The sequence below is a fragment of the Hyla sarda genome, chromosome 6 (genome assembly GCF_029499605.1).
Source record: "Hyla sarda isolate aHylSar1 chromosome 6, aHylSar1.hap1, whole genome shotgun sequence".
In the NCBI taxonomy this organism is placed as follows: Eukaryota; Metazoa; Chordata; class Amphibia; order Anura; family Hylidae; genus Hyla; species Hyla sarda.
The window spans coordinates 295218251-295233778 of NC_079194.1; the positions used below are offsets into that span (position 1 = coordinate 295218251).

The window sequence follows — 15528 nt, forward strand, 5'->3', positions numbered from 1 at the left end:
GGTCATGCCATCACGGCCACGCTCCCTCAATGCAAGTCTATGGATGGGGGCGTGATGGCCATCACGCCCCCTCCTGTAGACTTGCATTGAGGGGCGTGACATCACCCATCCATAGACTTGCATTCAGGGGGCGTGGCTGATGACATGCCCCCGTCCATAGACTTGCATTCAGGGGGCGTGGCTCCCCCAGCCATACACTTGCATTGAGGGGGTATAACCATGATTGCACGCCCCCAGCCATAGACTTGAATTGAGGAGGCATGGCCATGATGTCACAAGCCTCCGCCCCACATAGCCAGTCATCAGGCACGGAGCTAAGTTCACTCTGTGCACCCGGATGTCTGGGGTGCTGCAGCCGAGATCACGGGGCCCCCAGCTGCGGGATCCCCACGATCAGACATCTTATCCCCTATCCTTTGGCTAGGGGATAAGATGTCTAGGGGCGGAATAACCCTTTAACAATGTAAAAATTCCAATAGCAGCCTATATGGCTGTTATGGGGCCCTTACAGAGTGGAGGCGCCCCTTCTTAGTTTGGCTTTATGAAACGCTGGATCTTCCCTTCAAGAGCACCACAATGTCTGTCAAGAGAGATTTAATGGTGGCACGAACCAACACCAAGAGGAGGCTCCTTCAGGGATGTAGCTATAAGGGGGTGCAGAGATAGCAGTCGCACCTGGTGCTTGAGGGCCAATGTGTAAGATAAAAAGACACTAGTATAAATTTGTCATAGCAGGTTGAGGCCCTGTAACGGGTTTTACATTGGGGCCCAAAACTATTAGGTTGCTCATCTGGGCGCCATATTGTTTTTTTTTTTTTTGCTCTATGTCTGCCTACAGTATAGTTTAATTCACTTACATACTGTGTAGAATTTATGCGTATCAGTCTACATCGGTGGTCTCAAACTGTGGCCCTCCATTGGCTGTCCGGGCATGCTGGGAGTTGAAGTTTTGCAATATTTGGTGGGGGGGGGGGGGGTAATTCCCACAGTTTGAGACCAGTGGTCCACATGTATTCAGCAAAATGGCCGGTTGGGTTTCCTAGCAACCACTTCCTCTTTAGTTGACAGGAAGTTCTATCTGCTGTACGGTAGACTGCCTCTCTGTGTGGCACAGACTTGTTTTTAAGTTCTTCCAAACGATCTGTTCCCATAGTGTATGAAGTATTTTCTGCATGAACCATGACTTCTTACATTTCAATAATTTTTGGTTTTCAGAGCTGACCAGTTCAGGATTGGAGGCCCAGGCCATAGAAAAGGGTGACCTGGTGCGAGCGGTACAAGCGTTAAACAATATGGAGCCGTGGGACAGCCCTCTTCTACTGGCGCATGTGTCCAGGTATATCCCATGTGTCTTCAAGTGTGTGTGTGTGTATGTATGTATGTATGTGTGTATATATATGTTCTTCTGGATGATCGAATGCCACATTAGGACCTATTCACACCATGTTTCGGAGCTCGACTCCCGTCATACATCATGATAGCCTATGGTTTCCACAAATAAAACATTACATGTGCATGAAACAAACCAAACACAAATACTGTAAGACTACATTTGGTCTGAAGTATATGGCGATGCTGTGGTATACGCCAGAATACTTTATGAAATGTATACCGGCATCGAAGCCCTGCAGTGTGATTACAATTGGGCTTAGAGGCCTTACACTATACAAATAATGTTCTATAGACTCACATTCAGTTGCTGTGACCTCTGTGTTCATCATTTTTTACTTGTTTTCAGGGTTTATGAAAAGTTCGGAGAAGCAGCGGCGAGAGCTTTCATTAAGTTTTACCCATCAGTCTTACCTGCAGACGTCGTACGGATTTGTAAGGACAATCCAGGACACTTTTTAGCATATCTGGATAATCTTATCAAGTCAAAACCTGAGGAACAGAGGTAGGAAAGAAGAATTTTAGTAAATCCAAAATTTATGTAAAAAGATTTAGGGTGAAGAGAGGTCTTTTTCAAGGGACACTTCAGGTCCCCCATTCAGGTTTGAATCCAGCTACCTGCTGCTTAGCACTGATTTTCTGTCAGAAGTGTTGGCTATAGGGCCATAAGCTATTTCCAAAACTACATGGCCTGTGTGTGCAGCATGAAGGGGTTCTCTCTCTCTCTCTCTCTCTCTCTCTCTCTCTCTCTCTTTGGTGTTATGTCTCTCCCTCTTGGGCCCTGCACTAGGCATAACACTATCTGTTTTGCTTGGAGTGCCCACCTTTTTAATTAATTAATTAATTAATTAAATTATTTAATTAAATTAATTAAATTATTTGAATTAGTTTATTATTAATTTTACAGTGTGGTAATGAATACTGTTATCATATATCCTATATATCCTGGTATTGTAGATTATCTTTACTACAGTCCCTTGTTCAGCCAGAATGTCTCAAGCTGGACTGGCTGCTTCTGGCCGTCTCCCATGATGCACCTCACCCCAGCAACACCGTAGACCCTGATGGAAATCCAAGGTGACTTATATTAGTGTTCTGTATGTCTTACGTTCTGTCTTGGCGTGCCTCCAGCTGTTGCAAAACTACTGCACTCCCCATCCCCGCATACACAGTCACATGTATTTTGCAGGGGGACACTTGCCCGACCCTTCTCTCTTCTGACATCCAGTCAGTCAAGAGGCCATTGTTCCCAACCAGCGTGCCTCCAGCTGTTGCAAAGCTACAACTCCCAACATGCACTCCCCATCCCCACATACACTAGCAGATGTATTCTGCAGGGGAACATTTGCTTGACTCTTCTCTCCTCTGACATCCAGTGTCAACATAGAGTCAAGAGGCCATTGTACACATACATTAGTGTTTCCCAACCAGAGTGCCTCCAGCTGTTGCAAAACTACAACTCCCAGCATGCCCGGACAGCCGTTGGCTGTCCGAGCATGCTGGAAGTTGTAGTTTTGCAACATCTAGAAGGCATCAGTTTGGAGACCATATAGGCACGACGGATGAATTACATTTAAGTTACATAATGAAAATGGGATCAACACATTTCGGGATGGTCAATATTTCCCATTGTGGCACTGTGATACTATGTATCTCTTCTTGGCACCCGGATTTTATAAGGTTCACATATATAAGCCTCTGGCTGTCCAGGCATGCTGGGAATTGTAGCTTTGCAACAGCTGGAGGCACACTGGTTGGGAACAATGGCCCCTTGACCCTCTGTTGACTCTGTATGTCAGAGGAGAGAAGGGTCGGGCAAGTGTCTCCCTGCAAAATACATGTGACTATGTATGCGGGGATGGTGAGTGCATGTTGGGAGTTTTGCAAGATGCATGACAATTGTCATCCTATAACCTAATTATTATGTCCTATAATCCTTTTTCCCAGGCCGCGGTCACACCTGTTCACATGGGGATACGGCCAGCTTATAGGACTCTTAATTCGGCTGCCGTCTGACTTTGCAACCAAAGAGAAAATGCTGGAGATCTGTAAAACATTTGGGTAAGAAACTGAAGGACTATCGATGTGTGTACGAAAATACAGAAAAAAATATAAAAATCTTGCGCAAAAGGACTGTGTAGGACGACACTGTATTAGTATGTATCTGTCTACATACATATAACGTTGCTTTGTTTGATGTCCTAGATATTGGCCGGGTTATGTCACGCTTTGTCTGCAGCTGGATAAAAGACATGAAGCCCTGACTAACATAGTCCATCTCGATGACATGCAACTAATTGATGAGAAAAATGGTTAGTAAATCAATATATAATTTAGCCACACCCCTTTATTGAAGCTCCTCCCCTCATTCTGTGGGAAGTAGATTATCTATTTTGTTCAGGAGGTTGTAGTGTCTATTATTAGATTTATAGGTGTCTTTATAGGTCTATTTATATAGCTTTTTTGTTGTCTTTATAGGTCTATTAAAGTTAAACAGATTTGTAAATTACTTCTATTAAAAAAAGCTTAATCCTTCCAGTACTTATTAGCTGCTGAATACTACAGAGAAAATTATTTTCTTTCTGGAACACAGAGCTCTCTGCGGAATCACGAGCACAGTGCTCTCTGCTGACATCTCTGTCCATTTTAGGAACTGTCCAGAGCAGCATATGTTTGCTATGGGGATTTTCTCCTACTCGGGACAGTTCTTAAAATGGACAGAGATGTCAGCAGAGGGCACTGTGCTCGTGATTCCGCAGAGAGCTTTGTGTTCCAAAAAGAAAATAATTTTCTCTGTAGTATTCAGCAGCTAATAAGTACTGGAAGGATTAAGATTTTTTTAATAGAAGTCAAATCTGTTTACAAATCTGTTTAACTTTCTGGCACCAGTTGATTTAAAGAAAAATAAATAAATAAATAAAAATTTATGTGATAGTGATTGTTCTTGCTTTTTAACCTATCTTTTATTTATATTTTGTTTTCATATAGCATATTTATCCTGTATAATGTTATTTATATCTGATTTAGGTTTATTGCCAGAGACAATGGAAGAATGGAAGTATATAGTGCACTTAGCACAAGACCATCACCAGCACCACAGGGCCATGAATGGAGAGGCGTCAAGTGGCGGACATTGTGATTGGACGAACTGCATCACAGTGGAGAATGTGGCGCTACTCTTAGCTAAAGTCATCGGTCCGGATCGCACACTACCGTATTTACAGGACTGGGGTGTGACTGAGGAATTGTCTGACAGATATTCCAAGATCTGTAATGTTATGGAGGTGGCAGAGAAAAGACAGAGGTATAGTGTAATATTTTATAATAATTCTGCTATAACTACTATAATACTGCCTTGTATGTACAAGAATAGAACTCCTATAATACTGCCCCCTATGGACAAGAATATAACTACTATATTACTGCCCCTATATACAAGAATATAACTGCTATAATACTGCTCCTATATACAAGAATATAACTACTATAATACTGCTCCTATATACAAGAATATAACTACTATAATACTGCTTCCTATATCCAAGAATATAACTACTATAATACTGCCTCCTATATCCAAGAATATAACTACTATAATACTGCCTCCTATATACAAGAATATAACTACTATAATACTGCCTCCTATATAAAAGAATATAACTACTATAATACTGCTCCTATATACAAGAATATAACTACTATAATACTACTCCTATATACAAGAATATATCTACTATAATACTGCCTCCTATATACAAGAATATAACTACTATAATACTGCCTCCTATATAAAAGAATATAACTACTAGAATACTGCTCCTATATACAAGAATATAACTACTATAATACTGCTCCTATATACAAGAATATAACTACTATAATACTGCTCCTATATACAAGAATATAACTACTATAATACTGCTCCTATATACAAGAATATAACTGCTATAATACTGCCCCTATATACAAGAATATAACTACTATAATACTGCCCCTATATACAAGAATATAACTACTATAATACTGCTCCTATGTACAAGAATATAACTACTATAATACTGCCTCCTATGTACAAGTATATAACTACTATAATGATAAATGCATGGACTGCGGTGACATCTAGTGGTGAACATGTATAGCGCACATTCTATATTCAGTATTATGCTTCCTTACATGTTCTTCCTGCATTGATAAGATGTGATCTGTCTTTTCCAGGGCTCTGGTTCAGTCAATGCTGGAAAGATGTGAGCGATTTCTATGGTCCCAGCAAGTGTAGGGACCCCAGCTACAACATCGGGAACTCCTGTGCGCAAACTGCCCTGGCAATAAATGGCAGCTGACTGTTAGATACTTCTGTCAGTATTATGGAGCCTTCGTGGCTGATAAGGCTGAAGTCTCACTTGTCTGTTACATGTTACTGTTTGTTATATATGTGAACCTTATAAAATCCGGGAGCCAAGAAGATACTTAGTATCACAGTGCAACAATGGGAAAAATTAACCATCCCGAAACGTGTCGATCCCATTTTCATTATGTAACTTAAATGTCATTTATCCGCTGTGCCGATATGGTCTCCAAACTGATGCCTTCCAGATGTTGCAAAACTACAACTCCCAGCATGCTCGGACAGCCAACGGCTGTCCGGGCACGCTGGGAGTTGTAGTTTTGCAACAGCTGGAGCCATTCTGGTTTGGAAACACTAATATATGTGTACAATGGCCTTTTGACTCTGGATGTCAGAGGAGAGAAGAGTCGGGCAAGTGTTCCCCTGCAGAATATATGTGCTAGTGTATGCAGGGATGAGGAATGCATGCTGTGAGTTATAGTTTTGCAACAGCTGGAGGCACACTGGTTGGGAATCACTGATCTAGGTGTACGATGGCATCTAAACTCTCCGTTGACTCTGGATGTCAGAGGAGAGAAGGGTTGGGCAAGTGTCCCCCTGCAGAATACATGTGCTAGTGTACGCAGGGATGGGGAGCGCATGCTGGGAGCTGTAGTTTTGCAACAGCCGGAGGCACTCTGATTAGGAAATATTGATTTAACGAATGCACCCATCAATAAATCAGTGCATGCTAGGAGTTGTAGTTTTGCAACAGCTGGAGGCACCCTGGTTGGGAAACACTGATCTGTGTGTTGACTTGGGAGAGAAGGGTCGGACAAGTGTTCTCCTGCAGAATACATGTGCTAGTGTATTTGTGGGGTTGGGGAGTGCATGCTTTGAGTTGTAGTTTTGCAACAGCTGGAGGGCCACAGTTTGGAGACCACTGTGATCGATAACATTGCACTATGTTTCTGCAACCCTGAAGGACACAACTGACCAGTGATAGGCAGCAATACGGAGATAGGTAAGATTAGCCGTACTGGTCGGATGTGCCATACAGGGGGCGCTCTTGGGGGCGCAAAAAGCACAGAACAAATATATTAGGTGCTAATTGTTACCGATTTATTGCGTTTTCAATGCCGCTGTAGTCATTATATAGCACTAGAAGGAACATAATGAACAATTTAGAGTGGACAATACTACATCAATCTTATGAATGCCACCATGGCATGATGGGAGTTGTAGTTTGCATCAGGTTGGCGAACAACGATCAAACGATAATTTTTTTTTGCTTTTCAGTATTGTCAGCAATATTTCTAATTTATCACAAATCTGTTACATTGATGCAAAGTGGTTCTGGGAAAATATGCAAATTAGGAACAAAATGACAGTAGAACAAAGTGTTCCAAATACTGTTTCAAAACTACAACTCCCAGCATGCCCAGACAGCCTAAAGGCTGTCCGGGCATGCTGGGAGTTGTAGTTTTGCAACAGCTGGAGGCACACTGGTTGCATACTTCCTTTGCTAAGATCAATTTTTCTAATATACAGTGATAAAATTAAATGTGCTGATCCACATGTTACATATCATCAATTTTGTTTTACGCTGCTCAGGGGTGGGGCAAAATTTGTATGCTCCACCCCCAAGGATCAGTGTAAATGAACAAAAATCTGACAAATTAGAAAAGGGCATAGCCCAAGGGCAACACTGTTATTCTTTGGTTAAAGACAGTTGTCCTGGATTTCAAAAACATGGCTAGTGTCCGAAACAGCGCCACACCTGTCCCTCAGATTGCGTGTGGTATTACAACTCGGCTGTATTAATTTTAATAGAACTGAGCCGCAATACAACTCACAACCTGAGGGACTAGAGTGGTGCTGTTCCTGGAAAAAAGCCACTCTATTTCTAATTATGGATAACCCCTTTTTATGGGTCTTTTCATACTGCGCATATTTGATGCTGCAGATTTGAAGCTATATTCAGCCATTTAGTTTGCCTTGAAATCTGCAGCATAAAATCTGCAGCATCAAATATGCACAGGATAAAAACATGGCTACTGTCTAGGACAAAAACAACCTGTCCCTCAGGTTGTGTGTGGTATTACTTTTTGGTGTAAATTATTTCAATAGATCTGAACTGCAATACCACACACAACCTAAGGACGAGAGTGGAGCTGTTTCTGGAAGGAAGCAGCTCTTTCTAATGCTGGATTTGTCCAGGATTTTAAAGGGGTATTCCGGTGAAAAACAATTTTTTTATTTTTTCATATCAACTGGCTCCAGAAATGTAAACAGATTTATAAATTACTTCTATTAAATCTTAATCCTTCCAGTACTTATCAGCTGCTATTGTTGAGTCATTCTTTTCTGTCTGATCACCTTGCTCTCTGCTGACACCTCTGTCTGTCTCAAGAACTGTCCTGTGCAGGAGAGGTTTGCTATGGGGATTTGTTCCTACTTTGGACAGTTCCTGGGACAGAGAGGGGTCAGCAGAGAGCACTGTGGTCAGACAGAAAAAAACTCAACTTTAGCAGCTGATAAGTACTGGAAGGATTAAGATTTTTATTTTTTTTATTTTTTTGTAGAAGTAATTTACAAATCTATTTAACTTTCTGGAGCCAGTTAAAGGGGTACTCCGCCCCTGGCATCTTATCCCCTATCCAAAGGATAGGGGATAAGATGTTAGATCGCCACGGTCCCGCTGCTGGGGACCCCGGGGACCGCCGCTGCGGCACCCCGCCATCATTACTGCACAGAGCGAGTTCGCTCTGTGCGTAATGAGGGGCGATACAGGGGCCGGAGCAGTGTGACGTCATGGCCCGTCCCCTTGATGCAAGTCTATGGCAGGGGGCGTTACGACCGCCACGCCCCCTCCCATAGACTTGTATTGACGGGGGCGGGCCGTGACATCACGAGGGGCGGAGCCGTGACATAATGATGCTCCTGCCCCTGTATTGCCCGTCATTACGTGCAGTGTGATCTCGCTCTGCGCAGTAATAATAGCGGGGTGCTGCAGCAGCGATCCCCGGGGTCCCCAGCAGCAGGACCCCGGCGATCTGACATCTTATCCCCTATCCTTTGGATAGGGGATAAGATGTCTAGGGGCGGAGTACCCCTTTAATATGAAAAAAATTGTTTTTCACCAGAATATCTCTTTAAATAAATGTCTGATTTCTGTCAAAAACAGCACCACATCTGTCCACAGGTCGTCTGTGGTATTGCAGGGCAATCCTGGAGCTGAGCTGCATTAGGCTATGTTCAGATGATTCTAGCGCCGGCAGAACATTCCGCCGTGGAAATTCCACTGTGTGCGCAGCGCGGCAGAATCCCATTGAAATCCATGGGACTCTATGGCTGCGGAATGTCGGTGCAGAATTCTGCATGGAAATCCCATTGTGTGAACATTCCCTTATCACATACACATGGACCGGGTGCTACCATTATAGGGGGATGGCAAAATGTGTGCCCTTATTATTTCACTGAAATCCTAATTTAATAGGAAAAAATTTTTTAATTTTGGTTTGTAGAGAAAAATTGTATATAAAAATAAATCTTTATATAATGTCGCGGCCTTTTATGTGTCTTGTGTGTACAAATGCATATATGTCTAGATTGATTTATAATAAAATATATATATGTGGATACTATTTGGCTCATGGATTCACATAGAGGCTTATTTTTATGGACAAATGCACCTAGCATCCTGCAGATCATCTCACCAGACATGAAGTGCACATGGAATCCTGCAGATCATCTCACCAGGCATAAGGCTCACCTAGCATCCTGCAGATCATCTCACCAGACATAAAGTGCACATAGCATCCTGCAGACATTAGGCCCGGGCCCCTGCTGCTGTCTGTACTACCCTGATGGCGGTCCTGCCTGCAGGGTCTCGGCCTCTTGTTTTTGGGGACCCTACTCCTGCTGGGCTTTGTGGTAGCTGGCCTGCTGGACTTCAGGAAGCAGTTTGACTCCTAGCAGCGGCAAAGGAGCACACAGCCGAACACTAGAGGCCCTGGTGTACTGGTGGTGCTGCTTCCTGATTGGTCACTGAACGGTCATGTGACCTGCCTCCCTTTGGTCATGTGACCTGCCTCCCTTTGGTCATGTGACCTGCCTCCCTTTGGTCATGTGACCTGCCTCCCTTTGGTCATGTGACCTGCCTCCCTTTGGTCATGTGACCTGCCTCCCTTTTGGTCATGTGACCTGCCTCCCTTTTGGTCATGTGACCTGCCTCCCTTTTGGTCATGTGACCTGCCTCCCTTTTGGTCATGTGACCTGCCTCCCTTTGGTCATGTGACCTGCCTCCCTTTGGTCATGTGACCTGCCTCCCTTTGGTCATGTGACCTGCCTCCCTTTGGTCATGTGACCTGCCTCCCTTTGGTCATGTGACCTGCCTCCCTTTGGTCATGTGACCTGCCTCCCTTTGGTCATGTGACCTGCCTCCCTTTGGTCATGTGACCTGCCTCCCTTTGGTCATGTGACCTGCCTCCCTTCGGTCATGTGACCTGCCTCCCTTTGGTCTGTACTACCCTGATGGCGGTCCTGCCTGCAGGGTCTCGGCCTCTTGTTTTTGGGGACCCTACTCCTGCTGGGCTTTGTGGTAGCTGGCCTGCTGGACTTCAGGAAGCAGTTTCAGACTCCTAGCAGCGGCAAAGGAGCACACAGCCGAACACTAGAGGCCCTGGTGTACTGGTGGTGCTGCTTCCTGATTGGTCACTGAACGGTCATGTGACCTGCCTCCCTTTGGTCATGTGACCTGCCTCCCTTTGGTCATGTGACCTGCCTCCCTTTGGTCATGTGACCTGCCTCCCTTTGGTCATGTGACCTGCCTCCCTTTGGTCATGTGACCTGCCTCCCTTTGGTCATGTGACCTGCCTCCCTTTGGTCATGTGACCTGCCTCCCTTTGGTCATGTGACCTGCCTCCCTTTGGTCATGTGACCTGCCTCCCTTTGGTCATGTGACCTGCCTCCCTTAGGTCATGTGACCTGCCTCCCTTCGGTCATGTGACCTGCCTCCCCTTCTCTGTGAGTAACATGTTGTGGCTCTTTGCAGTAGCTTCTGAATTATCTTCCCGGCTCTGCAGTGTTTGCTTGTAGATCTGGAAAGTTTAATTCAGAATCGGGACATGAGGGGGCCATTCCGGGACGGCGGGACGTGACCCCAAAAGCGGGAATGTCCCGCCGGATCTGGGGTGGTTGGGAGGTATGCCATATACTGTGGCGGAGAGCAGAAAGTGCCATCTATTTCAATAGAGCGGGATACAGGAAAAAGCAGGATAGGTAATGCAATCCACTGAGACATCAGTTAGAGGTAGTATTCTTCTTTATTAAAGCCAAATCACAACGCGTTTCGAGGCTAGCATACGCCTCTTCAGGTAAAAACAGGCTTACATGGATGTACACCTGTTTTTACCTGATGAAGAGGCGTGTGCTAGCCTTGAAACGCGTTGTGATTTGGCTTTAATAAAGAAGAATACTACCTGAAACTGACGTCTGAGAGGATTGCGCTACCTATCCGGCTTTTTCCTGTATCCCGCTCCATTGCAAACTTCCGCTAGGAATCATTAAACGCCAACCCTGGGAAAGTAGCACCACTCCTCTGAATTTATGCGCATATAATAGTTGTGGCTGATACATGACTATACAAGGTGAGCAGTTTTGCTGTTCTTACACGAACACACCTGTATACCAGCAATACCATCCCATGGGAAGCTCTACCTTTTTTATATTTTTTTGAGTCATATTTATATCTATTTCAACAGGCAGAATAGGCGCCTAGTGACTGTTTGGGCCGCATACGGTTATTTACCAGCAGACCGCACTATTGAGTCCCATAAAATTAGCGCGTACCAGGTGAAAGCGGCCCGAATGAATGTCATCGGCTGCTATCCGCCATAGTGTATGTGGGCATCCCGTTCTTGACGCAATGCTGACACGAATACCTGTGACGGAAAGTGAAAATGCACCTTAGTCTCCAAACTGTGGACCTCCACCTGTCTTGAAACTACAACTCCCAGCATGCCCGGACAGCCGTTGGCTGTCCGGGCATGCTGGGAGTTGTAGTTTGGCAACAGCTGGAAGCACCCTGATTAGGAAACACTGCACTACTGAGAACCTGACTCGATGTGCATGCTGGGAGTTGTAGTTTGGCAACAGCTGGAGGCACCCTGATTAGGAAACACTGCACTACTGAGAACCTGACTCGATGTGCATGCTGGGAGTTGTAGTTTGGCAACAGCTGGAGGCACCCTGATTAGGAAACACTGCACTACTGAGAACCTGACTCGATGTGCATGCTGGGAGTTGTAGTTTGGCAACAGCTGGAGGTACCCTGATTAGGAAACACTGCACTACTGAGAACCTGACTCGATGTGCATGCTGGGAGTTGTAGTTTGGCAACAGCTGGAAGCACCCTGATTAGGAAACACTGCACTACTGAGAACCTGACTCGATGTGCATGCTGGGAGTTGTAGTTTGGCAACAGCTGGAAGCACCCTGATTAGGAAACACTGCACTACTGAGAACCTGACTCGATGTGCATGCTGGGAGTTGTAGTTTGGCAACAGCTGGAGGCACCCTGATTAGGAAACACTGCACTACTGAGAACCTGACTCGCTGTACATGCTGGGAGTTGTAGTTTGGCAACAACTGGAAGCACCCTCATTAGGAAACACTGCACTACTGAGAACCTGACTCTCTGTGCATGCTGGGAGTTGTAGTTTTGCAACAGCAGGAGGTCCACAATTTAGAGACCACTGCCTTAAAAGGAAAAAAAAATATACATCTGAAAGGGGTAATTTGTTGTTTCCCCCAATCTGTGGATCTCCAGCTTCAAAACTACAACTCTAATCTGTTTTTTTGCAGTCAGGTCATGATGGGAGTTGTAGTTATGCAACAACTGTAGGTGCACAGGTAGAAAACCCTCAGTCTAAGGAATAAGATACGTGACAGAACTTTCTAATGTGAATTTATTGTTGTTCTAAGAGGAGTTATCCTTTAATCTACAGACTAGAGCCAGAATAAGAGCAACGCGATTTGAAGATTGACTTCCTTAGGCTTCCGTAGAGTCAGCTCTCCTGGGCTAAAGTAGATCACGTGGCCTACTTTAGCTCAGAGGCTTGTGAAGTCATGTGACGGGGCGGGGCTCTTGGAGTGACGTCACCGAGCACGGTTGGGAGAGGATGGGTGAGTAGCGAGTGACTGGTCGGATTAGTGGATGTTCGCAGTTACCGGGGAGGAGGGAAATTCAAACAGCGGGCGGTCACCTCATGGACACCGGGGCTATGGCGGGCTGCGGGGCTGTGCGCCATCACCTCACGTATATCGGCATAATACTTCATGACTAAATCTGCCATTGCAATAGATAACCAGGGACCCCCCCCTCACGCTTTCACAGATGGACTGTTCCGCGGTGTTATAGTTGGGATTTCAGACGGATACATTTGGATATAAGGGGTGTTATCATGTAGGAGATTTATCACCTATAGATGTTCAATGTTAATATCATTGTGTCACATATAGATGGGCAGTATTATTATTATAATGTATGTCACCTATAGATGGGCAGTATTATTATTATAATGTATGTCACCTATAGATGGGCAGTGTTATCATGTCTGTCACCTATAGATGGGCAGTATTATTATTATAATGTATGTCACCTATAGATGGGCAGTATTATTATTATAATGTATGTCACCTATAGATGGGCAGTATTATTATTATAATGTCTGTCACCTATAGATGGGCAGTGTTATCATGTCTGTCACCTATAGATGGGCAGTATTATTATTATAATGTCTGTCACCTATAGATGGGCAGTGTTATTGTAATCATGCCACCCATAGATGGGCAGTGTTATCATGTCTGTCACCTATAGATGGGCAGTGTTATTATAATTGTCTGTCACCTATAGATGGGCAGTGTTATTATAATTATGTCTGTCACCCATAGATGGGCAGTGTTATTATAATTATGTCTATCACCTATAGACGGGCAGTGTTATTATGTCTGTCACCTATAGATGGGCAGTGTTATTATGTCTGTCACCCATAGATGGGCAGTGTTATTATAATTATGTCTGTCACCTATAGATGGGCAGTGTTATTATAATTATGTCTGTCACCTATAGATGGGCAGTGTTATTATGTCTGTCACCTATAGATGGGCAGTGTTATGTCTGTCACCTATAGATGGGCAGTGTTATTATGTCTGTCACCTATAGATGGGCAGTGTTATTATGTCTGTCACCTATAGATGGGCAGTGTTATTATGTCTGTCACCTATAGATGGGCAGTGTTATTATGTCTGTCACCTATAGATGGGCAGTGTTATTATGTATGTCACCTATAGATGGGCAGTGTTATTATGTCTGTCACCTATAGATGGGCAGTGTTATTATGTCTGCCACCTATAGATGGGCAGTGTTATTATGTCTGTCACCTATAGATGGGCAGTGTTATTATGTCTGCCACCTATAGATGGGCAGTGTTATTATGCCTGTCACCTATAGATGGGCAGTGTTATTATGTCTGTCACCTATAGATGGGCAGTGTTATTATCATGTCTGTCACCTATAGATGGGCAGTGTTATTATCATGTCTGTCACCTATAGATGGGCAGTGTTATTATCATGTCTGTCACCTATAGATGGGCAGCGTTATTAGTATCATGTCTGTCACCTATAGATGGGTAGCGTTATTAGTATCATGTCTGTCACCTATAGATGGGTAGCGTTATTAGTATCATGTCTGTCACCTATAGATGGGCAGCGTTATTAGTATCATGTCTGTCACCTATAGATGGGCAGCGTCATTAGTATCATGTCTGTCACCTATAGATGGGCAGCGTTATTAGTATCATGTCTGTCACCTATAGATGGGCAGCGTTATTAGTATCATGTCTGTCACCTATAGATGGACAGTATTATTATGTCTGTCACCTATAGATGGGCAGTGTTATTATCATGTCTGTCACCTATAGATGGACAGTATTATTATAATCATGTCTGTCACCTATAGATGGGCAGTGTTATTATGTATGTCACCTATAGATGGGCAGTGTTATTATTATCATCATCATGTCTGTCACCTATAGATGGGCAGTGTTATTATCATGTCTGTCACCTATAGATGGGCAGTGTTATTATGTATGTCACCTATAGATGGGCAGTGTTATTATCATCATCATGTCTGTCACCTATAGATGGGCAGTGTTATCATGTCTGTCACCTATAGATGGGCAGTGTTATTATCATGTCTGTCATCTATAGATGGACAGCGTTATTATAATCATGTCTGTCACCTATAGATGGGCAGCGTTATTAGTATCATGTCTGTCACCTATAGATGGACAGTATTATTATAATCATGTCTGTCACCTATAGATGGGCAGTGTTATTATCATCATGTCTGTCACCTATAGATGGGCAGTGTTATTATCATCATGTCTGTCACCTATCATCATGTCTGTCAATCGTGTCGCCTATAGGTGGGCAGTGTTGTTATAATAGTGTCGCCTATAGACGGGCAGTGTTGTTATAATCGTGTCGCCTATAGATGGACAGTGTTGTCATAATCGTGTTGCCTATAGATGGACAGGGTTGTCATAATCGTGTCGCCTATAGATGGACAGGGCTGTCATAATCGTGTCGCCTATAGATGGGCAGGGTTGTCATAATCGTGTCGCCTATAGATGGGCAGGGTTGTCATAATCGTGTCGCCTATAGATGGGTCGTGTTGTTATAATCGTGTCGCCTATAGATGGGCAGTGTTGTTATAATCGTGTCGCCTATAGATGGGCAGTGTTGTTAT

The 15528-nt window shown here is 44.1% G+C and overlaps 2 protein-coding genes across 6 annotated transcripts in view; both read left to right on the forward strand.

Annotated features, from left to right (window-relative positions):
- HPS5 (HPS5 biogenesis of lysosomal organelles complex 2 subunit 2) overlaps positions 1-8238 on the forward strand; it is a 35466-nt gene extending 27228 nt beyond the window's left edge. For all 5 annotated transcript variants that reach the window (XM_056527836.1, XM_056527840.1, XM_056527837.1 and 2 more), the window contains exons 17-23: positions 1216-1336; positions 1739-1894; positions 2347-2466; positions 3337-3450; positions 3595-3701; positions 4417-4693; positions 5605-8238. In XM_056527836.1, the coding sequence (XP_056383811.1) occupies positions 1216-1336; positions 1739-1894; positions 2347-2466; positions 3337-3450; positions 3595-3701; positions 4417-4693; positions 5605-5665 (956 nt within the window). In that variant the 3' untranslated portion in view covers positions 5666-8238. The remainder of the gene's footprint in view (positions 1-1215; positions 1337-1738; positions 1895-2346; positions 2467-3336; positions 3451-3594; positions 3702-4416; positions 4694-5604) is intronic.
- Positions 8239-12809: 4571 nt separating this feature from the next.
- The window catches only part of SAAL1 (serum amyloid A like 1), a gene marked incomplete in the record, with an annotated part of 42520 nt that continues 39801 nt past the window's right edge, over positions 12810-15528 (forward strand). The window contains 1 exon segment of the mRNA XM_056527841.1: positions 12810-12901. Coding sequence (XP_056383816.1) covers positions 12898-12901 — 4 coding nt within the window.